A 26,553-nucleotide genomic window follows, 5' to 3' on the forward strand; every position below is an offset into this window, starting at 1 on the left:
CAAGACTGGATGAAGGAAAAACTGGCAATACGGAGTTATTCCGACAAGTGGAAGAAAAACTCCAGGAAGTCGGTATCACATGATGTTGGTGTTTATGTTTTACTGGGCATGCCCCATTGACTATTCTGGTGGATTATAGCGGCGCATGGAGACACGCCATTGGAATATTCCTTTCCATGGATACCATTGCTTTCGGAAAGCTCATTGGGAAAGATTCCATTCAGAAAAAGAAAACCTCCTCATGTAAACGTGGCTACTGAGTCAAAGTGCTCACTGTCGGCACACTGTGACATCACAAATAGTGGAGCGTTCAGAGCCATCCCTAAGATACATGCCTGTGACGCATCTGTGATCTCAGTTGGCGAATAAAAATGATGGACACCCTGGCAAAGCCTTTTAAAAGAGCAACAAATATATGACACATATTATACGTATATGGTTATTTATCTTCATGGATTGAAAAAAGTAATAAATGTTGTCATTAAAAAATAGCGAAAACCATCATGATTCCAGTACGGATTTTAGGTTGTTGTTACACCCAATGTACAGCTGGGGTGTAGTTCTTGCAGCTTCTATAATAATAATAATAATAATAATAATAATAATAAGACATTCCTCACAGCCCCAATGGTAATATCAGGACTAGGCATTAATACACACACAGTGGCCGTGTGTGTGTGTGTGTGTGTGTGTGTGTGTGTGTGTGTGTGTGTATAAGGGATGTATAATGAGGATCATCTATAGCTCAGTGTGAACGACACCACTGAAATAGGCCAAATATTTTTCATTTAGCAAGAGTTTGAGAGTGTTTCATCAAATGGAGTAAATGACAGCTTTTAATGCGGCATCATTCATCACCGCTGCCTCCGACTCCAGCTTCCCTTGATGGAATTTGCCACAGCACAATGGTTGGAAAATACACTTCAAAGGCTAAGACGCATCTAATCTCCTCCACTCTGCACATTGCAAATTTGCTGTGATAATAAGATCCTCCCTTCCAAAGCGTTCCAAGGGTTCTGAGCCGAGGATGAGAATTCCATTTTGATCTCTGCCTCTTTGCCTCTCCTCTTCTCACCATCTTCTTGTGTGGAAACACTGAAGGTGTGCACTTCGGTTGGAGATGGGCTGGAACGCTACGCTTCACTGTGGCTTTAAGCTTTAAGGTTCATTTTAGATGCAGATAAGAAGAAAATGCAAATGTTTTGTGTCAGCAGCTTTATCAATTCCATCCATCTTCTGGGCTGATGCCAAAATGCTATGCCATCGTTTGTTTCTTACGGAGTCGCCACAGCGGATCTTTTTTTTTGGCTTGAGCCCTTTACATTCCGGATGCCCTTCCCGACCAATACCGATGGTGCTTATTAGTGGAGATTCAAACCTGAGCCATCCGCTCCGAAGTCCAGAACGCTAACCACTACACCACGGCGAGCCCCACCAAAATGACATCCGATTGACCCACATTATCCCCCGTATACTACGACAAAAGGGAACTTTACCAATGCCAACACTGAGTTATTATGGCTTACTATATGTGAGTATGATGACTATAGGGATGTTACTTATAGTCTACACTTCTCTAATAATGTTAAAAAGTCATAAACAGGTTTTCCATGCTCCAACTATCAAAGTATTCCATTGCAATCGGGACTGGAACCATGGAACCATGGAACCATGGAACCACGGAACCATGGAACCACGGAACCACGGAACCATGGAACCAAGTAACCCTGGAACCATGGAACCATGGACCCATGGAACCATGGAACCACGGAACCACGGAACCATGGAACCACGGAACCATGGAACCACGGAACCATGGAACCAAGTAACCCTGGAACCATGGAACCATGGAACCATGGAACCAAGTAACCCTGGAACCATGGAAACATGGACCCATGGAACCATGGAACCAAGTAACCCTGGAACCATGGAACCATGGAACCAAGTAACCCTGATAAACAAGGGAAGACCATACATCCCAGACTGAGAGCTTTTCTCCAACACTAACCCTTCATATACTGTATGGAAGTAATCCTTCCTTCCTGATGCTTGGCAAGAACCAATCCTGCTAAACTGACGGAACAAGTGCAATGACGAAAAGGAAGGGCAAGCAACGCGTTGGTTTAGTGTGGCTGCAAGCCGTTTGAAAACAGACATTGCAGGTACAGGTGCCGCCGGATAACAACTTCTTATAACCCAACCTTGGCCGGCATACAACGCTAGAGTCCCTCTGGGGTATTTACACATGAAGAATATATACGGTAGATAATAGTCAGAGATAATATCACATCACACATTAACACAGCAACAAAGAGGTGTTTCAGCGCAAGGCCCGCCGGGATGTTTGCTAATTCGTCATAGGCTACTGTGAACAATACAGAATATATGCAAATATCAATAGATGGCGTTTTAAAGTCACTTCCATGAATAACTAGATTAAGCCTCATCTAAATCTTCCCCATATTTGCAACTTATTTTTCCTACATGTGGCAATTATTTCTTATTGCTTTTGAATGTGTGGAAATATGGGCTAATAACTATAATATGGAAATATGGGCTAATAACTATAATATGGAAATATGGGCTAATAACTATAAAAGCAATCTTCACTGGCTAAATGTACTGCAAAAAAGGTAGTAAGGATAAGTTCACAGTTCATGTCCAAAAGGAGTAGACTTTGCTTTAAAGGGGACTTATGCTCATTTTTCCACCCTTTGTATCAAGTTGTGGTCCCCACAATAATCCGCACGGAAAACCTTTTCGATTTTCCAGAATCCGCACCTATTCCAGCTGTATTTCTGGCCTGTCTGTTTTAATTGATTCCACCCTCGACCCGCCTCCGGGCATGCCCAGTCTGCTGGGATTGGCCACACGCCCAAAGTGCTTCCTACCCATGAACCATATAAGGAAGGCCGCCCCTCTGTGACATCACAAAGGGGCAGTTTTACCACGCCTTTTCAAACGGAGCGTTTTGAGCCATCCCAAACTTCTTTCAGGGCTCACTTCCAAATGCGTAAACCTGATTATCTGAACTTTGGCCTGGTTTAAGACGGGAGTTCAACATTCTAACTACATTTGTAGGTCAGAAAAGTGGAAAAAGCACAAGGTCCTCTTAAGGTCAAATTTGGCCGGAGATTTTCTGTTAACCAAAAACCAAATGTTTAAGCTTTTATTATTATTATTATTATTATTATTATTATTATTATTATTATTATTATTATGAAAGACAGATAGAAAGCGTTTTCAGTTTATTGTTGAGGTTCCATCATTTCTCCCTCAGGATGCGTTTCCCTTTTCCCACTTTTTGCTTCCCGAGTCACCAAGACTCCACCCACGCTGGCTGCGATACAACAAAAAGCCTTCTCCTTTTTAATGGTCCGAGCGCTAACCAATCACAGCTCCCCCTGCCCCCCCTGCCGCCCCCTCCGCTCCCAAGCCTTCAGCCAATATCTGCAGCCCTCGTGCCACACATGACTCAGTGTGCCGCTGTCAATCAACCGCCTCATATATAGTGCATGCAAGAAAATGTGGAGCACTTCGATAAGTTGTGTGTGTGTGTGTGCGTGTGTGTGTGTGCGTGCGCAGAGTGGGGGGTTTGGATGCGAGCGGGAATGTCGGTTCTTGTTTATCTATGTGTCCGTGCAGAAGGCGCGAGAGGGAGGGGGGGAGGGAGGGAGGGGGGGGGGAGGTATGCAGGGACAAGAAGACCAGAGAGAGACTAGTGAGGCAAACTCCTGGCTGGGGTCCCACGAGCAGCAGGCAGATCGGACTCCAATGTGTCAGGATTGTGTCGGTACGCGTGTCTGGGGGGGACGGCGTGCTCAACCCAACTTTTCAGTCTATATTCCCCCCGAATATGGAAGCCTTTCCTCTTCTATCCGGCTGCCGTGTATCCTTGTGGGCAACTTTGGGTCCTGCTGCCGGTGAGTATTTCAACTACTTGACCTGCTTTTCAACAACCTACTGATATTATTAACAATATTATGCAGATTATTATGCAGATCTGGAGCACTTTGGCATGGCTTTCTTTGTTCAGGTTAGTCACTGAAATATGAACATAGACATGTTTGATGTTTTCAATAGCATCAAACAGTTTGTGTGATATGAATATGCATGAAAGCAAACAGTTTGTACGTGGGAGAAGTTTGGAGAAGGATGTATGAGAGACGGAGAGAGAGAGAGAAGGCAGACGGAGATTGTGTCGGCTGGACAAAGTGTACGAGTATGAAAAGTGTGTGTGTGTTTGCTCTGTGGGAATGTGAACTGCAGCAGGCGAGGGCTATGTTTGACTGGGAGGAACTCAGCCAGACCGTAGACAAAAGCAACGGGCCAGTCCAGACGGGGCAGCTCAGCCATTCGAGACAGCCGGTCAGCCAGCCAGCCAGCCGGCCAGCCGGCAAGCCGCTGCTGCGATGGGAGGGGATGCCTCGACGTTGGCGATCGCCTGAGGTTTAACGGTTGCCTTTTCGTGGGCAGTTTGCACCAATCAAGCGTATGACATTCCTAAACAGGATTGGAACAAACCTTGATTTGAGGATGGAGAAATGCAGGACAGGAAGTCTAAATGTGGTGCCGGTTAAATATAGACAAAGAATAGGACCCAATTTAGTTTTCACACATCCTGTATCCCCGTGGTTTCCCCCACCAACTCACACGGGGAGTCATCGGGTTTGGAATGTAGCAAGCGATAGCCGTTCCTGTGCAGGCTTTTTTTTTGTGCTGGTCTGCTTTTGTTCAAAGCTCTTAATCCACCGCAAAAGGCCGACAACAACGTTGCTGAAGATCACAGATGTACGCCAGGCCTGCCGCGTACATAAAAAGGCTTGGCGCCAGCAGACACAACAGCGGCGGTACAAATATGTCCGCCTCAATGGGACGCAAATCTTTGAAAACTGTTTTCCCTTCGAGTCGTGGAAAAAGACGTCGTCATATGAGGCGCCAGGAAGTGTGCACAAACCTCAAAGTGACATACATACCTGTACATGTCGAGTCTTGTCACCCCGATACGCATCTTCGCCCGCATTGTCGGTAACGTCAAAGCCTAATTCAAAGTGCCTGATATCAAAGACTTCCCAAAAATGAGGGAATATTTCTTGGAAAACGGGTAAAGTAAAGAGATCTCCGCTTTTTTGGGATAACGCTTCCGGTCCACCTGCAAAAAAAAACACGTCAGAAACCCATAAAAATGTTGAGATTTGACACGGCTCCATCCCCCGCCCCAAAACCCTCCTGCTAGCTTCACGTTAATGTTCATCTCCGATAAACATTTCTCTCTTCAATATGCTTCTGACACTTATTAAATACACTTATTAAATACACTTATTAAATACATGACACACAAAATGTGCTAAAGTATTCTTTTGTGAGCTGCTTATTGTGACGCTTGTTGTTTGGGTTAATCCGGTTAATCGGTGAAAACCAAAACTACACCAACCAAACAAACAGCCAGCAGTTTGGTCGGCAACATGGAATATTATTCAATCCTAAACAATTCCTTGAATACCAAAATGGGTCCATTAATTGGATAATACATTTATTATCGGTTGTTGATAATGTGAGAAGATCAATATTGATGGAACTCTGCAACTACGGTGCGTTCAAGGACCAGAGTGCGAAATCTCTACACACAAACATGTCAAAATATTGGGCTATATTTTTTCCTTCAATGTATGTCCGTTTTATTTGTATTATCATTCATTTGTATGCCGTTTAATCCTCATTTGGGTTGTGCGGACGCGTATTATCATGAATGTATAAATTATTACTGACTTATGGCGAATGAGATGCGTTTTCCGCGGATCAAAACGGCCTATTTTTGTTGTTTAAGGATTCAGGCTAATCTATGTTGTTGGCAGACATTTTCAGAGGTAGATTATTTGCAGACTTGGTTTTCTGTACGATGACGCCATCCTGCAGCATCCCTCGTCAAGGAGCGTGCTCAGTTCAGGGAGGGCAGCGGTTGCATAAGCAGCTCCTGTGACCCGTCAGCTGGGCCCTTCCTCCATTGGGGCGAGTCCTCAAAGAACTTTGGTCCCATGCTTGATGCTCCCTAAGCCACTCTACACGCCTCCTTCCCTCCCAGGAACAGGCCTGTGTCTACCTGGATTTGAATAGAAACCAGACAGCGATGCCCCCCCCCCCCCCCCCATATCCACAAACACAATCGACCGTCTACTCCGTCGCTGCTCCCGCATGGGACAATGAGGATTTGTTAGCGCTCAACTGCAAGCCCACTCATACAAAGCCTAGAGCTTCCCACCTCCGTCCTCAGACTGAGAGTGGCGCTAGCAGGACTGCAGCGGGGGGGCGGCAGGGTGAGGATTGGGAGTGGGGGTAGTGCGTAGGGGTGGGATTAGCAGACGAGAGCTGTGGGTTGGGGGTTGGGGGATGGGGCCTGAAATGAACAGGAAATTACCGTCTTTGATGAGGTTGTGGCAGATTCACAGAGACTCGACTGCTTCGGGGCATCCCCCCGCCCCCCCCGCCATAAAAAAACCTGTTTGAGCAGAAGATGCCAGAACACTTCAAGGCCCCCCCCAGAACACGTCCCGTCCCTCTGGCTCCAGTGGACGTCATCTGTACACAGGTGCCCAGTAAACACTTGCAAAAGTTGGCACCCCCGACCCGGTTTGTCCTTAAAGCCTCCCTTTTCCTCCCCTTCAGACACCAGTTGGGAATCCTATTAAGATCAAAGTCCATCCAGACTACTTTCGCCCGCTGACAAATTGTGAATAGTCCACGATGATGGAACTGCCTCAACTTTGCTAGAATCCTGTGCTGAGGCCGTTAGGAGCCGGATACGTACAAGTCCATCCCATTAGAGAGTCAGCATTCACGGACCCTTTTTAACACGGAAAACACACTTTTTTAATAATTCATATGAGATGATACAAGTCAAATGTACAGCATACATGTAGCAGTGTACATGTAAATCCATGTGTCAAAAATAGACATTTTTATCAATGACTGACGGATTTCAGAGGGAGGGTTGGATCGGAACGCCGGGAAAAGCAGTCTACATTTGAATCTTTGAAAAGTAGGACCCTTGCTATGATAATTGTTCAACATTCGGAACGCCGGGAAAAGCAGTCTACATTTGAATCTTTGAAAAGTAGGACCCTTGCTATGATAATTGTTCAACATCCTTCATTCAAAGTTCCAATGCAGAAAAGAAGCTGAAGAGCATAGAAAGTATCTGACCAACGGAACGGATCGGGGATGAGAACAGAGGTGGAATTTTGGATGATAGAATATAAATATAAATATGTTTGTGTTTCTGAGTATGGCTTGAGACGTTAACGTGCGTTCAGTCAACATCAGGCTGGATGAGAGACCTTCATGGGGTCTCGCTCCAGCAGATGAGACATCGGCCGCCTCACAGAGCCGATGGGGGCTGCAGGCCACTCGTCTGGCGCCCTGACCCACATTGCTGTGATGTGCACGTCACTTCCCATTACTCTGACAATTGGATGCCAAATCAGCTGAGTGCGCCGTGATCTGCACAGCCTCCCTGCGGGCGGAGCCGAGCTCGCCGCTAGATCGTTGTCATGTACTAACCTTGGCGACAGGAAGTGTGGCGTGAGTCGCAGTGAGGCGATGTCACGGCGGCTGTCAGTCCAAGGTGTTTGTGGTACGCTGGTCACGCAAGCTAAATGTTGACCTTGATGCTAACATGAAAAAACATGGAAGCCGTGTCGAGTCGGATGAATCCATCCTTGTGAGCATTCAGCTTTTTCTCACGACATTTAGTCTTTTGCTTTATGTGTCCCACTATTGCAAGGTTTATTTAAAAAAATACATAAATAAAACTGTAAACAACTGTCGACAATGTCTGACAAATATTATTTCTTCCTTAACACACCAACAGCAGCGCTCAATTCCAACAGCATATAATTATTGCAGCCACATCTCTCTGTTCGGAGTGACACCTCTTCCCGCAAGGTGCATTCACTGACCCGCCGCACTCCAAATATCAAAGTCTGTCGTTGGTCAGAAAGTAACAACGACTACTATTAAAGTTGGTGTCCTCTACACGTCCAATGGCAGTTCACACTCAAAGAGACATTTGAATAAAAATCTAAACAGCATTAAATGTTGTGTGTTCAGAGCGTCTAGTTCAGAGGTCAGCAACCCACGGCTCCAGAGCCGCATGTGGCTCTTCCGCATCTTTATTGTGGCTCCCTTCGCAATGCTCAAGTATTTTTTTAACACCCGAATTAAAAAATACGCATCTTTGTACTGAGTGTTGGAAAAAAATCAGACTTTCTGTGACACTGTATACTAGCAAGAGTACTTGATCAACTCCACTTTTTCTCCTCTGAACTACATTTGATACCATAAAATTCCCTCCGAATCTGACAGTCAATCAAAATCTTGGGAGACTCGCAATTTGTTGTGGATGTGAGAATTTCGCTACACATTTCTTCAGGCATTGAGTATTGAGGTTTAACCAAGATGATACTGTAATCACTCTATGAGTTGGCTTTTATTACACATGTACACTGCACTTCTATTTGCTGTATTCTGCTGTTAAAATTAAGAAAGATTCAAACTTTCGAAAGTTTATAAGATATTGTTTTTAAATTATGTTTTGCGGCTCCAGCCTATATTTATTTAGTGAGCGAGGGGGTAAAATGGCTCTTTTGATCATAAAGGTTGCCGACCCCTGGTCTAGTTCAATACGTTCAATACGTTCAATACGTTCAATACGTTCAATAGGTTCAATACGTTCAATACGTTCAATACGTTCAATACGTCACTAAATAAATAAATGCTGCTCTTTAATGCAGGTAAAAAAACAGCATTTCAAGAAATGCTCCAAACGTTGACAGTAAGAATTGCCTGTTAAAAAAACACAAAATGTCAAATCCACAATCCACTTTCCAGTGTGAAAGATGACATGAAATACTGCCTTATTATGCTAAGTTATTATATTTTATTATTATTATTATTATAAATCGTAACATTTGTGATTTATTTGCTGTCAAAAATGTTGACAGTAATATTTCTTAGCTGCAATTTGAAGGACAATCAACATTTCAAAAGGCATGCAAATAAACTAGTTTTATCCGGTCAATTTGTTTCATTGTACCGTTCTTAAAAATAAAAGTTAAAGTTCCGTCTCGTCTGATTCTCATGGATTCTCATTCTCATCTCTCAGTTGGCTTTCTGTCAATAAAATGGAGTAAAAATTGTCGTATTTCAGATGTATTTGCAAATGGTGATTAATCATGATTAATTTAAACACTTTGATTAGAACTGTTAATCATTTAACAGTTTGTGTGCCTCCAAGCAAACTGGTAATTACAGAGAGAAGAGTCGGAACCTATGGATGCGTTCCAACCAGGGATGCTGCCTTAACGATGCCGATTCCAACAGCAATCATCCCGGAATGAAATCAGCTTATGCCGATACCGATGGCATGCATTATATATTTTTCTATGTATTTATAATCAGTGCTGTTGGCCAGGGCCGTACAAAGACCAAAAGTCAGGACAATTCCAAAGTCCCTCGACTGCCGAGGTTAGTAAGTTAGTAATTCATTAATTGGGGGGGGGGGGGTTCCCATGGGACCCACAATTCCTGACTGCACCCCTGCTTGCTACTCGGCTAAACAGCTGAGAAAGGCATCCAAGGAATTCAACTCTTTTTCAGGTTACTAGCTTAGCTTCTGAGCGACACGCGTCCGTTAGCAGCCTTTTGACTGACAGCCCACTGAGCCTCAGAAAGTCACCATTCGCCATCAACCGTTCCTCAAATGCCGTAGTCAAGCTTTTTAACTGGCTATCGTTTCCGTGGAACGGTGTTTGCCGTGAAGTTCCACACGGCAGACATGATGGTCGCTGTTTTGTTGACGGGGAAATGAGAACGCTCGTTCTCATTTCCTCGTTCGTTAGACGAAGACGACACTGCACCAAAGGATCGCGAATGGTCGAGGGCTGCGACAGTGCGAGTCACGGGTATCGGTTTTTGTGATCGGCGTTGAAAGACATTCATCGGTCATTTGCTGATCTTGGGATTTTTCATGGAAATTGTCCGACACGGGTCTGTGGTCGATCGATCGATCAATCATTTTTATTGCAAATGTTGAAGCGCAGAGGTGCACTGTGCGCCCCCCTGAACGGAAACACAGAGTAAAAAAGGAGGGGCGTATTCACAGGTCAAAATGGAGGCCAAAATAGAAGCAAAAGATGATTTGATGGTAAATTAGACTAACGATGTCTGCGGTGCCGTTTGTGCTGCCTTAATTGGGAGCCACTTTTGGATGAAGGCTGGAGATAAAATGCAGATGACAAAAGACGGAATCGGGTATCTCCACGTGTTATCTCCAGAAATACCAAGCAGCAAAAATACCTGAAGCCCGGCAGCATCGAACACGTGCATTTGTATGAAATGGAAGAGTTGCCTGACAGACTGGAGTGTTTGCAGGCAGCCTGGAAGATAATTGGCAGCTATGGAGTGAAAAGCGGGCTCAGCAACAGATAAGGAGCGTGTGGAAAGCTCCGTAATCAGCACGGATTAGCAAATGATAAATCACGGGTTCACAGAAGTATGCTGTCACTGCGAGACGCAGGGGAAGCAGAGCGAGTGGGATAGAGTTGGAGAGAGCCAATGGTAGCGAGGATGTGGATGTTTTTGCTGTAACTCAAAAGAAAGACACAATAATACCATCTAGCAGGTCAGCAGCAGAGACGAGCTGGGGGGGGGGGGGGCTGGGGGGGGATGAAAAGAGAGAAATTAAAAGCTCTGCCAACACTCTGGCTAATACAATCTTCTGCCTGTCAGATTACCTCCTTTAATCCAGAAAGGTTTAACGCCTCTTAGAAATGTGAAAGAAGACATGAATTCAGCAGAGATTTTCCTCGGCGAAAGAGGAGGAAGGTGCCAGCAAGGAGGGTTAAGTCTCTGAGCAACTCTGCAAAAACACCAGCCTCAACAGTCATCAAAGTGCGGCGCAGAGGATCAGCTCATTTCAACTGTGGCAAAGTTCAAGCGTGCTGACTTTCGCTGCCGTTCGCTGCCACGTATTCCTTTAAGTCTCTCTTTGGACTTAAAGCAAAATAATGCACAGGAGCCCGTGTGGTTCCGTGCTGTGGAACCAAAAATGAGCTTAACTTTAGCAGAGTTGACCGGGTCACGAGAACACAAACCTCAAAACGTGTTAAAGAAACATACTCTCCTGCTGCGACGGAATACGCCTTTGGTTGGAAAATGTAAGGAAAAATAAAGCAGGAAAGGGGAATGCCGTTTGTGTCCGATTAAGTCTATACTACTCCATTATTCTAATTAGGTACGGGCGTATGAATCATATACGGTACAGACAATATACATTTACCCATAAATTAGCGGCGATTTGCTTAATCTGACAATCTTCATATAGGAACTGATCTTGTCCATCGATCTAATCTGCAAGTCAGGACGGAATCGGAGCATACCACGAAAATTGGTGCACCCCCATAAATTCTATTCATGTTGATGATGCAACCTTGCCGACAGACAAAGCGACACGAAGCCACAAGTCATGAACGCATGCAGCAGGGAGGTTCTCATCGGGTTTTATGCTGCCAATATCAATCATCCATGAGTGACTGATTGCGATACCGATACCGATACCAAGTCGGGGTATCGAAAACACAACATACTCTGTGCTTGTCCTTCAAAGTATTAAATTAAAGTATTCAATTAACGCTCCACCCTGAAGAGATATTTTTCATGGCACGTTTTGCAAGGCGCAACATTTACGTTGCTCTCGCAAATGGGAGGTAAGTTCCACATGGCAGACATGTTTGTTTCGGGCTTGGCAATGTGAAGGAAATTGGGTCGGGGTGATCGCCGAGGTGGTTGGCTTTTGTGATCTGCATTGAAGGCACATTTTTTCACAGAAAACTCATCGGTCGCCTGTTTTCTGCTACAAAGAAATGACCAAAAATGTGGATTCTTATGGCAATATGAATTTGAAGCCATATGGACCATCCCTGACTTGTGGAAGGTGCTGGTTATCATAAAGAACTTACGAGGAGTGATTGCATTGCAGACGTTTGATGACTCAGCGTTCATTTGAGTGAACCCCATCCCAATTCTTCCAAGTGTGGCCAACAGGGATCCGAGTGCACATGCGTACCAGACTTTAGGCATGAAGCGGGCCCAAGCACGATCCAGTCCGAGCACGTCCTTTGTGGTTATGTCATTATTTTGGGGGGACCGTTACAGTAATATTTGGACCAAAAAGATGGAGGGTTTGATTGAAATCAACATTTGACCACACGGCCTGACCGTATAACTGCTCATTTGGCTCCGCTATTTAGCCAGAAAAGCTGGTTAGTTTGAGCCACAGGCTCGGTCTGGCAGTCGGGTCCAACAGCCTGCATGTGGGCACAATGACTCAGTCTGGTTTTCCTTCTGGAACAGGCTGATTTCAAAATGACTCAATTATTCATATCACAACTGGAATGGTTTTGGATATATTTGGAATATAGGAAGATGATGTTGCAGTATATTACTTGGAGTTTGAAGAGCCAATAGTCGGACTGTCAAAGTTGCAGATAAAAGAAGCCAAATCATCAGCAGACTGGAGATGTCACGGTTCAATGCAGACGACACCCACTAAGGGGCTGCTTATGCCACGCTGGTACAGATTCTCCAAACTGCAGCAAAGAAAGCTCACAATACAAATTCATCACCCTCAGCCTTCACAAGACGAGCCCACAAAGCTTTGGAGAGGAGCGCCGAAGGTGACATGCGGTGTGGTTCTCTCAGGCGCTGCTTGGGTGGATAAGTCAAGGAGAGCCAGACTGCCATGATCAAGTGCTTCACTGCTGAGTTCAAAAAGGTTCGTAGCAGAGACAGACACAAAAAACAGTCAACAGACGGGCAACGGAGGAACAGCTGAGAGTACTACCTGCTACAAAGACCAGCTGAGGAGGAGACGAGCAGAGAAAGGTACCAGAATATGCGTGGACGGTGTATTGGACGAAAGTGTCGGCGTTGAGAATCAAGGGTTAATGGTGAGAAGCTGAGAAGCTGAGAAGCTGAGAAGCTGAGAAGCCGAGGAGCCGGCTTGGCTCCAGCCAAGGTTGGAGTGAATGCCTGCGGCCTTGGCTCAATGATCCACGGCACGTGGACGCAGAGTGATCCTGCAAAGGATTGGCCGTCAGCCTGAAGGAGCGTCTTGACTGGAACCGGACTGGCCTGGCGAGTAGTCCCTAATTCCATTCAGAGCTGATAACTTCAAAATGGAATCTCTGCACTCACCTTCATAAAGAAATCCATAGTGGATGTACATGCCGTCCTTATTGGCAAGTGGAACACATGCATGTCAATCAAACGGTCCATTCATCAATTTTCTTCTGCTTATTCGGGTTGAGGTCCGAAAGGCAGTAGAGAAGCCCAGACTTCCCAGGACCAGAAGCATTCCCAGGCCAGCTGCAACACATAAACCCTCCAGAGTGTCCCGGGTCCGTCCTCATGCCTGCTCCCGGCCACATATTTCAGCCACGTGTATCCACCATCTTTCACCCGTAGGTGAGGGGGGGGGGCAGATCCACTGATTCAGGACTTTGACTCTCTCTTCACCACAAAAACCGCCAGCCGCATTTGATGATCCGCCAATCAATCTCAGGCTCCAACCTTCGCGACGGCAAGATACTTGAGCTCCTCCACCTGAGGCAAGACGTTTTCCGGCTGAGTCGCGGCCCGATGAAGCCATCGGAACAGAACCAATGACTGACTGACTGACTTGGCTCCAGTGGGCTGGACTTGCTGCCGGCAATGAGAACCGGGTTTCTGCTGGAACGGTAAAAGGACCCAATGGCTTGAAGAAGTGTTCAACTCCATACTCACTCACACACACACACACACTCACACACACTCACACACACATACACCATGAGGACATGAGGGATATGGCCAAAATGGCATAAGTCACATTGAAAAAAAGTCAAGGTCAAATTCATAAACAACAAAACATCTGTGGGTTGAGACCAATGTTTGTGTTTTCTTTGGGATGCGGTGACTTGATCTGTCACGTATTTGGGAATGAAGTCGGAATACTAAATCTTAACACGTTTCTCTCCACAGGGGGCGGAACCAAACAGTGGAGGGCCACCAGGATCTGCCACAGGAAGAGCAACCTGAGGTACGTGACGCCAGTATTTGATCAGCGATGCTGTCATTAAGGCAAGTATAAATCTATGTACAGATGATGTTTTATTTATATTGATTTTTACTTGGCGCTCAGTATATTAATGACATGTTTTTGTTGTTTGGTCATTTTAATGCAAGTAATGTTCAAACTTGAAAAAATAAATCTGTTTTTTGCTGTAAAAATATAAACTCAATGAAGTCAAAATTATGAACACATACTTAGTAAATATTAGTAATGATTAATTCACACAAAGTTATTTACAGTGGGGGAAAATATGTGTTTGAAAATTAAATAAAGTGAGTACTTAAAAATACCAGGCTATATATCACATATCGATATTCAACCTAAATATATCAGGATATGGATTTTTGATCACCCAGCCCTAGTATGTAGTATTCTACACTGTTCACTAGGTGTCAGTAATGTCACGGTAATGTTGGGGAGACACACAAGCACCAGACTTGATGGCCGGAGCAACAGGCTTTTATTGCAGGTTGGAATTATCTCCCAACAGGCACAATAATCCCTAACGTGGGCTACTGTTGTGGCCGTAACACACTTCCTGTCCACCCCCCCCCTGCATCCTACCTGCCATGCATCCTACCTTGGTCCGAGCGACCTGTGCTCATTTTGTTCGTACTTGCTGATGTCCAATCAGAAGCATGAATGTTGGGAGACCAGGGAGACCACCATGTACGTACAAAGACATTCCCACACAGCCGATCTCAGCTCTTATCCCATCGTCATGCTTCACACCTGCTTCATACCTGACATGAAGTTCATGTATTACTTTATACTTTACAAATATTCAGTATTATACTATTACCTTTGGAAATGTTGCACTGTCCTGAATACGGCAGAATGGAAGCCTGGCTGTGGCCCGACCGACGACGCAGGCAACCACAGAGCACACTGTGCTCCTCATTGTCCGAGCCCAGGAATGTGCTGACCATGCAGGGTTCACACTGGTCCACACTGGTCCACACTGGTCCACACTAGTCCACACTGGTCCACACTAGTTCACACTAGTCCACACTAGTCCAGTCTCACTGTAGCGCTCCTCATTCAAGCCCAGTCAGGCCGCCATGTTGGCCCAGCTATATTTATATTATAGCTATATATATTATATATTTATATATATTTTACATGGTGCACTTTAGCAGCTTTGTCAGAATCCTATCAGTATTCTGTTAAACTGGACTCAAAAGCGATGCACTTTCCAATTTCCATGCGGCAAGGAAACACCCAATTCCAGGCAGATGGACACAGAGGAAGCCCCTAACTGAAGATGGGAGAAACATCCAAAGAGTCAAGTGCCAAGGAGGGAAACCTCTTTGCCTGAGCGACTGAAAAAAAGTGAATTTTCAACGCGTCTATGAATAGAAATACACGGACGAAGGAAATGAGGGACGACATGAGCGTAGTTACGACGTTCATCTGGGAAAGCAGACGTTCCCTGCTAAATCCATCCATCCCTTTTCTATACGGCTTGTCCTTGCTAGCCAATCACTGCTGACTTCAGGCGAGAGGCGGGGTGTGAAATACCTAGCGGTCGCGGTCGCCATGGCTCATACAGAAATCCAAGCATTCATCCATTTATTCCCACCCACGGACAATGTCGAGTCTCCAGTCAGCCAAACACGATGAGGGAATGTGGCAGGAAGAAGGAACAACTCTATTTCCATTGCCTGGACCCTGACCAACATAACTCGGGCAGTAGGCGTATGCCACGGCCTCATTCCGAGGATGAACGTAGATTGTGTGCACAACACAAACATGCCGCGGATTGCACCAACTCCCATTTCCTCCGAGTGATCAAACGGAACACAATTCCTGCTGAGCTGTAACGAACCTCCCGACCACAAAGTGCATCACCGCCGCAGCTCGACGGTACCTGCAAGGTTTCACCGCCTGGATCAAAGAAGGTTTTCCCAAAATAAGATGGCGAACAGACAGACAATGGTGGTCTACTCGTTTCATCCGTGTTGAGGCAAACACGGGAAAGAGGAAAACGTGAAGCACAGACATCGGCGGCATGAATAAAACATGACTGCATGATTTTCCAACCTCAAAGACGCAAACACAGGAAGGCGCATTCCCAGAGCCGAAGCTGAGGTTCAGCGTAGGGTAAAGGGAACAGTAATCTCTAACTAGCACAACGCTGGGTGCACCAAGCTGTGGGGCACACACACATTCTCTGATCACGCTTACAAGCACTAATTCGCCCGTTTCCACAAGTCACACTAACATTTTTTGCCCTTTTATTCGTATCCTTTCAGATGTTTCCCCCATTCTTTTGTTCCCCCTTTTGCCTTTTGCTGCAGGCTGAAGGAGGCAGATGAGAGTGCTGTTCGTAGTTTTGAAGAACACCACATCTGAAGGCCTACAGTATCTCAGGGAAAATGGAGGATCTCGATATGGGCCATTCCGCTGAATCGCTGCCATTGGCATCTCTGGGAATAAAATGGATAAATGCACCATCAAATTAACTGTAAAATTGTTTTCATGGCGTCAGGTGTCCTTTAGTTAAAATTCACATTTCCTGTTACGCTGCCACATTACTCCTTCGGAAAGATGCAATCATTTTACAGAATTTTAGATCTTGATTTTCAAGTCATAATTTTGATTTATGGAAGCGATTTTCCTGTTTCTGTAAAACATTGTCTATGTTCTGTAAATAAACTTGCCTAACTGTATTTTAAGAAGCACAACAACCAAATTAGCCAAAAAATAGCCACATCTCCTCATGAAATGGTCTACCTTAAATGTCATTGAAAGCAGCAGAAGGAAGGAAAACAACGGCCAAAATAATCAGAATAATTGATCCTATTAATCAAATTCATCCTAATCAAATGTGCATATCCAGATTTGAATCACAGAGATCCTACAACTACAATAACGACTGTTACCCAACAGCAAAGAACTTGAGGAACAATGAAGATGAAGCCAAGCTGCCTCCAGCCATCTTGGTGCACACGGTGAACATTCAACGCTGTCGGTGAGTTTAAACTCAGCCAAAACCATCGACCGTTGACTGTACCCCGTGAGACCAGCAATGTCGCCTGGGAAACATTGGGACTGGAAGGAATCCGCAGTGATTGGAGGCCTCCTGGATCTGGAAATGCTGCAATAAACATTCATTGCTGTCGGTGGGTTTCATGACAATAACCTACTGATCAATGAATGCAGACTGCGGTTGAAATGCCTCATAGATCCCGACTTGGTTGCCGAGATGCGGAGCTCTGCAGAATACATCAACAACATATTGATAGTCATGGCATCCATAAGTAACCAATAAAAGTATAGAACTGGCAGGGAACAACAAAGCTAATCAACGTCTGATTCTTGTGTTGGAAGGTCATGTGATGATGAGCGATGATAATGTCTTTTATCTGTGGCTGTCAGATGATTACCGTATTTTCTGAACTATAAGTGGCATGTTTTTCATAGGTTGGCTGATCCTGCCACTTATACTCCAGAGCGACTTATAAATGAAAAACGTGTTTATGTTCCATAAACACTGGACACCTTTTCTGATCATGTTTATTATTTGTGTAGCTGAATAAGCATTGTGTTAGCATATCTTACACCTATTCAGCCTGTTCTCTATTCTTTTATTAATGTTACAACTTGCCTTCCAAGATGATGTAATGTCTTTTTTGTTCAAGTAGTTTGGAAAATAAATTACCCACAAAAAATGCCACTTATACTCCAGTGCGACTTATGTATGTTTTTTTATCTAATTATGCATTTTTGGTCTTGTGAGACTTATACTCCAGAGCGACTTATAGTCCAGAAAATACAGTAAATATTTTGATCAATTTCAATTCAAGCTAAGAGAGAAAATCTATTTAGCTACACAATAATCCCTCATATCTCACAATGAATTGCTTTCCGACCGACCTGGTCAGTGAATTCACGCAAAGTAAGATTCCTTGTGTCGAAAATGGATATTTTTGTAGTTCAACTTTTTAGTCCTTATATTCCGCCAGGCACGCCAACCTGTCAACTTAGCAACTCGGGCTTAGCAACCGTCTAAGCCTTTTTGTGGTAGAGCTCGTCTTACTAAATAATTGTGACTGCAAAGCTGGAGGGACATCACAAGTCCATCGTTTTCAGACGCTTTTTAAAGCTCTTTTTTCCACATCTTAGCAAATTCCCTTTGATGACGACTGCGACAGGAGAATAACGGACAGCATGCAGCTTCAGACGTTCCTCATATTGGAGGTTTGGACCATGTTTTAAAGCTGGTCAAAATGATTTTTTAATGCTCTGAATTCAAAGTACAGGTACCCCCACATTACCCAGATACTGCGTATTCCTTCCTGACTAATTCTTTGACCGCAGACGCTGAAGTCCTGTCACTTCAACTGAGGCGCTGGGCTTCTAACCCTAACCCTTCTTCACCTCCTCTCCTCCGTTGTGACTGCAGGGATGAGGCGGATCCAGCGTGAATCCGGTCTGTATCGATATCAACAATATGGTGGATGGTCGTGCAAAAGAAAAAGCCACCTGGATGAAAGTGTTGCGCTGCTTGATTTTGTCACCGGGTGCCGTGTAACACCGGGAATTTCATTACCATTCCAAGTTGACCTATTTTTCCACGACCATAAAAAACAACAGAAATTTGATGTAAAAGTATTTTTATTATTTTTATCATATTAAATAAATAATATATTATTTTTATTATATATTATTATACTTTTTTTAATAGTTTTTTATGAATTCCCTACCATTTGTCACCTCCCATTTCTGGTGGCCATAAGATAGACGTTAGCCATCACCGCCAATAAATGGAAATGCGGCAAAACAATCCACCTGACAAAGTAACATTCCAACATGGCGGCGTGGAGGGGGGAGGCAAAGAGATGCCGTTGGCGACATATCTCAAAGCCAAAAGTCTGCTTGTTTATCTCCATGGAGTCGGGCTTTGTCATCACACACTGAAGTTATAGGCACCGACACTGGGAACAGGGTGACCCACTTCTCCCTGACCTCCTCAGGCTGACCCCGAGTCAAACGCCAATGTGACACACACAAAGTCGGCAATTCAGCAGGGCAAATCAAATTTAGGCTGATCGTGAATTCTTAAAGGCTAAACGATCAGAAAGCCGAGGGTTGGATCACTCGGATGTCATTAGCCTGCTGGTGCGTCTTTTGGATGAAAGACAAGGAAAGGAGAACTAATTCAGGACAACAGTGGAACGTTCCACTAAAATCCACATGCAGAGGAGCAGAGAGGAGCAGAGAGGAGCAGAGAGGAGCAGAGGAGCAGAGGAGCATCCTCAGTGGCGTCAAACGTCGGCGTGTCCTGCTGCCTTGCTCCCAGTAAATGAACACTTTTGGACTCGGACGTAAGAAGGTCAGGCCCAGTCATGTGAAGACAAAGAGAACCCATGAGCTGCACAGGCCAAGTGCTTCCATATGGACTAGAGTTCATAGGGTCCAAGCGGCATGTGGGCGCCTATGGAACAGGGACTAACAGCATGCATCTAACGCCCCCTGCTGGCCTTTTTCCAGATCAAGAATGCTTTTATTGGACCGTCATTAGCTCGCAAGACATGAAAACAAATCTCACTTTATTAGGTACCTCATAAAGGCTACAGCCCAAAACAATTAATAATCAGGATCAACAAATGAATGGCAAAAATAGCAAGTTATTGAATCCATTGGTATGGACGGCACACCAGCACCAAAATCCTGAAGCCAACCAAGTTTGATCCTTTAAGGATGCAAACATTGTCAGTGGGTTTCCAAAGCATCCACTTAAGATTGTTGGCTCGGACAGACAAGAGCAGTCATCTCTTAACCAATATCTTTAGTTCATTAGAACTTCATCTAAGGTAGCACTCAAAACAGCTGTTGCTAACTCAGCTCTTTGGCCCCTGACCCGGGTTTTTGCTCGCTGAATGAGGGTCTCTGAATTCCCACCCCCGTTGGGACATTTACAAGCCCTGCCTCAGCCTCCCTTGACCCCAGCATCACCCTTGCCCGATACGTGCACCGAGGCGTCCCGAGCACAGAATAGGGCCAACTCCAGGACAGCCAGTGGTCACCGGCACAAGCCCACCTCGTCAAGTTTACAGCCCCATCAGGTTTGGACTCATAAATCCACTACTCCTCTGGCCGCACGCAACAATGGCGGCCATTCACAGCATGTGCAGGTTTAATAGTTCTTCTCTGACTTCCTTCCACTTGGTAACCCCCTCCCCCGCCATGTCCGCTCACGCGTTCACAGGGACTGGATGAGAAAGGCCGAGGGGGAGCCGCACACAATCGGGGCGGCGGAGTCACGGCGAGGTCAGCGCTTTCTGAACTGCGGTCGACCTGCGACCCTTCCGACATGCCACCTGGTGCCGCAGCGCTGAACTTCGCCTGACCCTGGACCTTAACATTGGACCATCACTTCACCCCGCCTCGCTGCTCCAACCCGCTCCTTATAGGGGCGCATTCCTGGCCCCCTTAGATGCCCTCATGCTGGTCCGTGTGGACGACCATCGTGGTCCCCATATTCCATTTACATCCCTGAACCAGCCGTGTACTTTACGTTCATTTGACCTTGTGTGTATTTTGGAGGTCACACTCCCCTCTAGTGGACACTATGTGAAGGTTAGCCCTCATCCCGTATTTCACCACTAGGTGGAGCTCTCCATCTAATAATGCCATGGGGAGCCAGCCTTGAGATGGGATTCAAATAAATACTGTACACCAGGGGTGGGCAAATATTTTGACTGGTGGGCCGCATTGAGTTAACAAAATTGTTCGGGGGGCCAGAACATATATTTAACACACACACGCTATTTTATGCTTATAATTTTATTTGTCTAATTTTATCTGTAAAAGTCTTGTACTATTAGGTGTATGTTCTCATTTTTTCAGGAGCATTTTAAATATCAGACCACATCAAACTATGTCATTTAATTTAATTTTATTTATTTATTTTTACTAAATAAGAAATCCGACTTGCAAGTCATGTTGCCAGTTTGTATGTTAAAAGTTGAAATACTTAAAAAGCAACTGGCGGACCGGATTCAAACACTTGGTGGGCCGTATTTGGCCCCCGGGCTGTAGTTTGCCCACCCCTGTGCTAGAGCAATTAGTTTGGGTAAAGGTACTTTTACATAATTCTTATATAATTCAATAATTAGGGCTGTCAGCGGGAATTTCCTTTCCAATTTTTTTGGAAGTGTGATGAACGTCTGCACGTCCTGTTTGACCCTCGACCCACACCGTAGTTTAGGGGTGGGCAAATATTTTGACTGGTGGGCAGCATTGAGTTAACAAAATTGTCAGGGGGGCCACAACATATATTTAACACACACACACTATTTCATGCTTATAATTTTCCTTGAATTATTTGTCTAATTTTATCTGTAAAATGACATATTTTAAATATCAGAACACATCAAATTATGTCATTTATTTAATTTAATAATTTTATTTTTATTTTTTTACTAAATAAGACATCCGTCTTGCAAGTCATGTTGCCAGTTTGTATGTTAAAAGTTGAAATACTTAAAAAGCAACTGGCGGGCCGGATTCAAACGCTTGGTGGGCCGCATGTGGCCCCCGGGCCGTAGTTTGCCCACCCCTGCTGTACACTAATAGTGGGTATGGATACACAATTTCATGTCAAATAAGTACTCCAGGCTTGTGGTAGGAGCCTACACCGATCAATCTTCATTTTTGAGCATACTAACACATTTTGACAATTATTTGGCTCCTGGAGCAGTCTGTGTTCTTCAGCTTTACCCACAATCCATCTCTTTAAACGAAGGCTCTTTAACCATACATTTTGTACGATTGGACATTGGGCTCAACAACGCAACATCGAGGAACATCACACGTTTCCACTTACACAATCCAACAGTCATGAAGCAAAGAAAAGTACATTTTTACAAAGGATGTCTTTATTTCCGTTGTACAGTAAATAGCCTGTTGTGAAATATAGCATCCTTTGTGTTCATAAACAATCGAATATGACGCACGTGTTTAACACGTGGGGCTAACAAAAGGGCTAAAATAGTCCAAACTCAGGATTGACCGACACATGGGGGGGCCGATATATCCTCACTGCGGAGGAGCAGTCATCACATGGATGCGAGATAAAACGTAAACTACGACAGAAATGTTTTGCACATGGATGAATATTTCTTCCTTTTAATGTCGTTTAAATGTGTGTTTAAGAAAGCTGAATCCTTCTGTGTTCAGTCTTTACATTTCAATAAATATTTGTTTCAACTTGACACCTGGAATATTTGTTATCATTGTCATTTTTTCATATAAATTGAGGGAGCAAAAGCAGTATTGGCCACAAATATCGGCCCAAGCAAAATCAGCCATCGGCTAAGGGTGATGGAAAAAAAATCGGTATCGGCAACGGCCCAAAAACAACCCATATCGGTCGATCCCTAGTCCAAACCTCGATACCATGCAGAGCTCAGGTAGCGGATGTATTGTTCATTTAAAAGAAAAACTTCCAACTTCCAAAAGATATTTGGATAAGTGGTTAGCATGTTGGCCACGCAGTCAGGAGATCAGGAAGATCTGGGTTCAAATCTCCGCTTTAGAGTTTGCATGTTCTCCCCGTGCATGCGTGGGTTTTCTCCGGGTACTCCGGTTTCCTCCCACATTCCAAAAACATGCTAGGTTAATTAGCCACTCCAAATTGTCCATAGGTATGAATGTGAGTGTGAATGGTTGTTTGTCTATATGTGCCCTGGGATTGGCTGGCCACCAGTCCAGGGTGGACCCCGCCTCTCGCCCCAAGACAGCTGGGATAGGCTCCAGCATACCCAGGACCCTCGTGAGGTTAAGTGGATAAATGGACTATGGGGACCCTCATGCTTCACATGTGAGACAAAATGGATTCTGTGACTTACCAATGCTGTCATTATGGTCAGGTTCCAATGATTGGTCCCCATAAAAGCCTAGAGGAAACGTTACATGTGGGTTAGCAAAGATATTCACATCAATTCATTAGATACACATCATAATATCATAATTACATCCTAATTAGATGCATATTCTATTATGGGAACGCTAACCAAGGTTCCACTGTATTTGCAGAGGACATTTAAACACAGAGTACATTACCAACCACACGAACCAGATGTAGAAGCTCCGTCATCCATTTGACCAGCCGACCAGTAACAGTCAGCAATTATCATGAACCATAATCTTGTCGCATGTCGATGTAGATTCCCAATTATCCAGGTCAAAGGTTGAATCCCTAAGATTTCAGTGGTCAAGAAACTTTGCAAAAACTGCCTGGATCTGAGTTCTCGTTAAGCAACAATGATCAACAATCCGTAAGGTCAATATGGGTTCCACTCTGCTGCCTAGAATTACAATTTGCCCCACTGAGCCCCGACCATCCCATCTGCACACCCACCGCCTGGAGACCTGAGGATCCGCTTCTCACTTACATGCCCGCCTGGTGAGCTCCATCACTCACATCCAGGCGGCCACTTAGGGTGGGCTCTCAAAGCATCGCGCCCCCCTATCCATGTCAGTGTACCATCCTATCAACAGCTGGAGACCCCTGACCTCGCACATGCCAGCTGCCCCCCGCCGCTACCCCCCGTCCCCCCGTCCCATAGTCCCCATAGTCAACACGAGCATATGTTTTCCCTGGAGCATAAACCCACACACAAGCTCTGTTGGACCCACACGTGCCTCAGTGGGCTGCATGAATAGACGTATTGACGTGTGACACACACCAGCGTGCGGACACGTGTGCACGCTTTGTGCTACTCAATTGATTTTTTTTATTTGCTTAGCTGACAAAGCAGTCATTGAAATACTTGAAAAGTTGAACCTGCGTGATTACTGAGGTTAGCAACAACATTTGTTTGGATTTTGTGACCAATATTGTTCACTACAATTATGCTCCCTGAAGTTGGTCCCGCTTATGTTGACAACCCGTCTAGTGGGTCGACCGATACATCACGTCCTGGTCCATCGTTTTCGTCATATGACTGAAAAAGTTTAGTTCCAAAAAGTAGTAAAAAAGTACTAAAACGTCATTTTGTGTGGTAAGAACACGTTCACATGTGTGGTCTGTGTCGCTAATCCTCGTGACATCTTATTGACCGTGCTAGCCAGAGGCTAAGCAGGCTGAAGAAGCAGCCAATACACGGTCTGCTGTGGCCCTTTGTTGTTGACAAACAATGGCTGCATCTCTAACCTTTCACCTTTAAAACCTACACACCTCCGTCTCTATCAGGTCCCCAGCAAAGTCTAGCTTATATCTCGCTCGTCTTAGATCAGACAAGAATGGGAATTTACAACCGCTCATTGAGTACCGGTCACTGAGTACCGGTCACTGAGTACCGGTCATTGAGCACCGGTCATTGAGCACCGGTCATTGAGTACCGGTCACTGAGTACCGGTCACTGAGTACCGGTCACTGAGTACCGGTCATTGAGTACCGGTCATTGAGCACCGGTCATTGAGCACCGGTCATTGAGCACCGGTCATTGAGCACCGGTCATTGAGCACCGGTCATTTGAGTATCGGTCATTGAGTACCGGTCATAGAGTACCGGTCATTGAGTACCGGTCATTGAGTACCGGTCATTGAGTACCGGTCATTGAGTACCGGTCATTGAGTACCGGTCATTTGAGTACCGGTCATAGAGTACCGGTCATCGAGTACCGGTCATAGAGTACCGGTCATTGAGTACCGGTCATTTGAGTACCGGTCATTTGAGTACCGGTCATTGAGTGCCGGTCATTGAGTACCGGTCATAGAGTACCGGTCATAGAGTACCGGTCATTGAGTACCGGTCATTGAGTACCGGTCATTGAGTACCGGTCATTTGAGTATCGGTCATTGAGTACCGGTCATTTGAGTACCGGTCATAGAGTACCGGTCATTGAGTACCGGTCATAGAGTACCGGTCATAGAGTACCGGTCATTGAGTACCGGTCATTGAGTACCGGTCATTGAGTGCCGGTCATTGAGTGCCGGTCATAGAGTACCGGTCATTGAGTACCGGTCATAGAGTACCGGTCATTGAGTACCGGTCATTGAGTACCGGTCATTGAGTGCCGGTCATTGAGTACCGGTCATTTGAGTATCGGTCATTGAGTACCGCTCATTGAGTACCGGTCATTTGAGTATCGGTGATTGGAGTATCGGTGATTGGAGTATCGGTCATTGAGTACCGGTCATTGAGTACCGGTCATTTGAGTACCGGTCATTTGAGTACCGGTCATTTGAGTACCGGTCATTGAGTACCGGTCATTGAGTACCGGTCATTGAGTACCGGTCATTGAGTACCGGTCATTGAGTACCGGTCATTTGAGTACCGGTCATTGAGTGCCGGTCATAGAGTACCGGTCATTGAGTACCGGTCATTGAGTACCGGTCATAGAGTACCGGTCATTGAGTACCGGTCATTGAGTACCGGTCATTGAGTACCGGTCATTGAGTACCGGTCATTGAGTACCGGTCATTGAGTGCAGTACCACAGGCTCTTACTTCGAAAATGTGGGCTGCATGGAATCATTCCCATTGTATGATTTCCATATAAAAAGGACGTTCGGTCGTGGTGGGAGAGTCTGGTGGGACTGTTGTGTTTTGGACCTTGCCAGAGTCCAGATCTTAGTCATTGTTGGAGTTTGCTTTTCTTTTTAAAAAACAAGGTTCCCTTTTCCCTAACAGCTGACTCAGGAAGGGCAGCTGGGTAAATCTTTTGTGGGATTGCACAATACAGCTGAGGATTGTGTGACATCAGCGCTCGGCTAAAGGAATCAATCAATCCTTGACTCCAGTGACCAACTGGAAGATGGACGAGAGGAAATCAGCCACAAACGGATGGTGGTCTTCGTGCTACAGCGGGACAGAATGCGTGTTGGTGTTGCTGTGAGGTCAGGATCGGGATCGGCTTCTTACCCCTCAGGCGCCACTCAATCCAACCCCCCTGGAGCCGGGACACCCATGCATGACAGTAAGGAGGTTTAGGTTTAGGTTTTAGCAGATGGGGTCATCACCAAGTGGGAAGACCTTTCCACTGTTTCACAGCCAACCGACGGCTGTACTTTTTATTCCTGATATGACAACGTCGTTGTCTGGTTCACACCCACCGTAGTCCGTTTGAACCAGACCAACAATGACTCTGCTATTAGGGTTCAAGCCAGCACCACACTAGCTGGGCAGACCCAGATCATCTGTGAGCCAAACCAAACAGAAAATTGGCTTTCTGTTGGCTTTTGACTTTCAAAAGTGGATGCAGCAAATGGAGATTCCCAATCATCTCCGTTCTCCTTGCCATTGGATCTTTGTCAAGCTGTTTGTGGTTGTCATGCAGCAGTCTGCCCACTTAAACACCAACCACGGACACGGAGAACCATGGAGAACCATGGAGAACCATGGAGAACCATGGAGAACCATGGAGAACCATG

At 45.3% G+C, this 26,553-nt stretch overlaps 1 protein-coding gene across 2 annotated transcripts in view; it reads right to left on the reverse strand.

Annotated features, from left to right (window-relative positions):
• Positions 1 to 26,553, reverse strand: part of LOC131128188 (nuclear receptor subfamily 6 group A member 1-A) — a 76,948-nt gene that overhangs the window by 43,957 nt on the left and 6,438 nt on the right. Inside the window, exon 2 of one of the 2 annotated variants that reach the window (XM_058070803.1) lies at positions 23,026 to 23,073. The exons of the other annotated variant lie outside the window; for it this stretch is intronic. Within the exon in view, the coding sequence (XP_057926786.1) occupies positions 23,026 to 23,073 (48 nt within the window). The remainder of the gene's footprint in view (positions 1 to 23,025; positions 23,074 to 26,553) is intronic. 2 annotated transcript variants of the gene reach the window in all.

Source organism: Doryrhamphus excisus, chromosome 4 (genome assembly GCF_030265055.1).
Source record: "Doryrhamphus excisus isolate RoL2022-K1 chromosome 4, RoL_Dexc_1.0, whole genome shotgun sequence".
Classification (NCBI taxonomy): Eukaryota; Metazoa; Chordata; class Actinopteri; order Syngnathiformes; family Syngnathidae; genus Doryrhamphus; species Doryrhamphus excisus.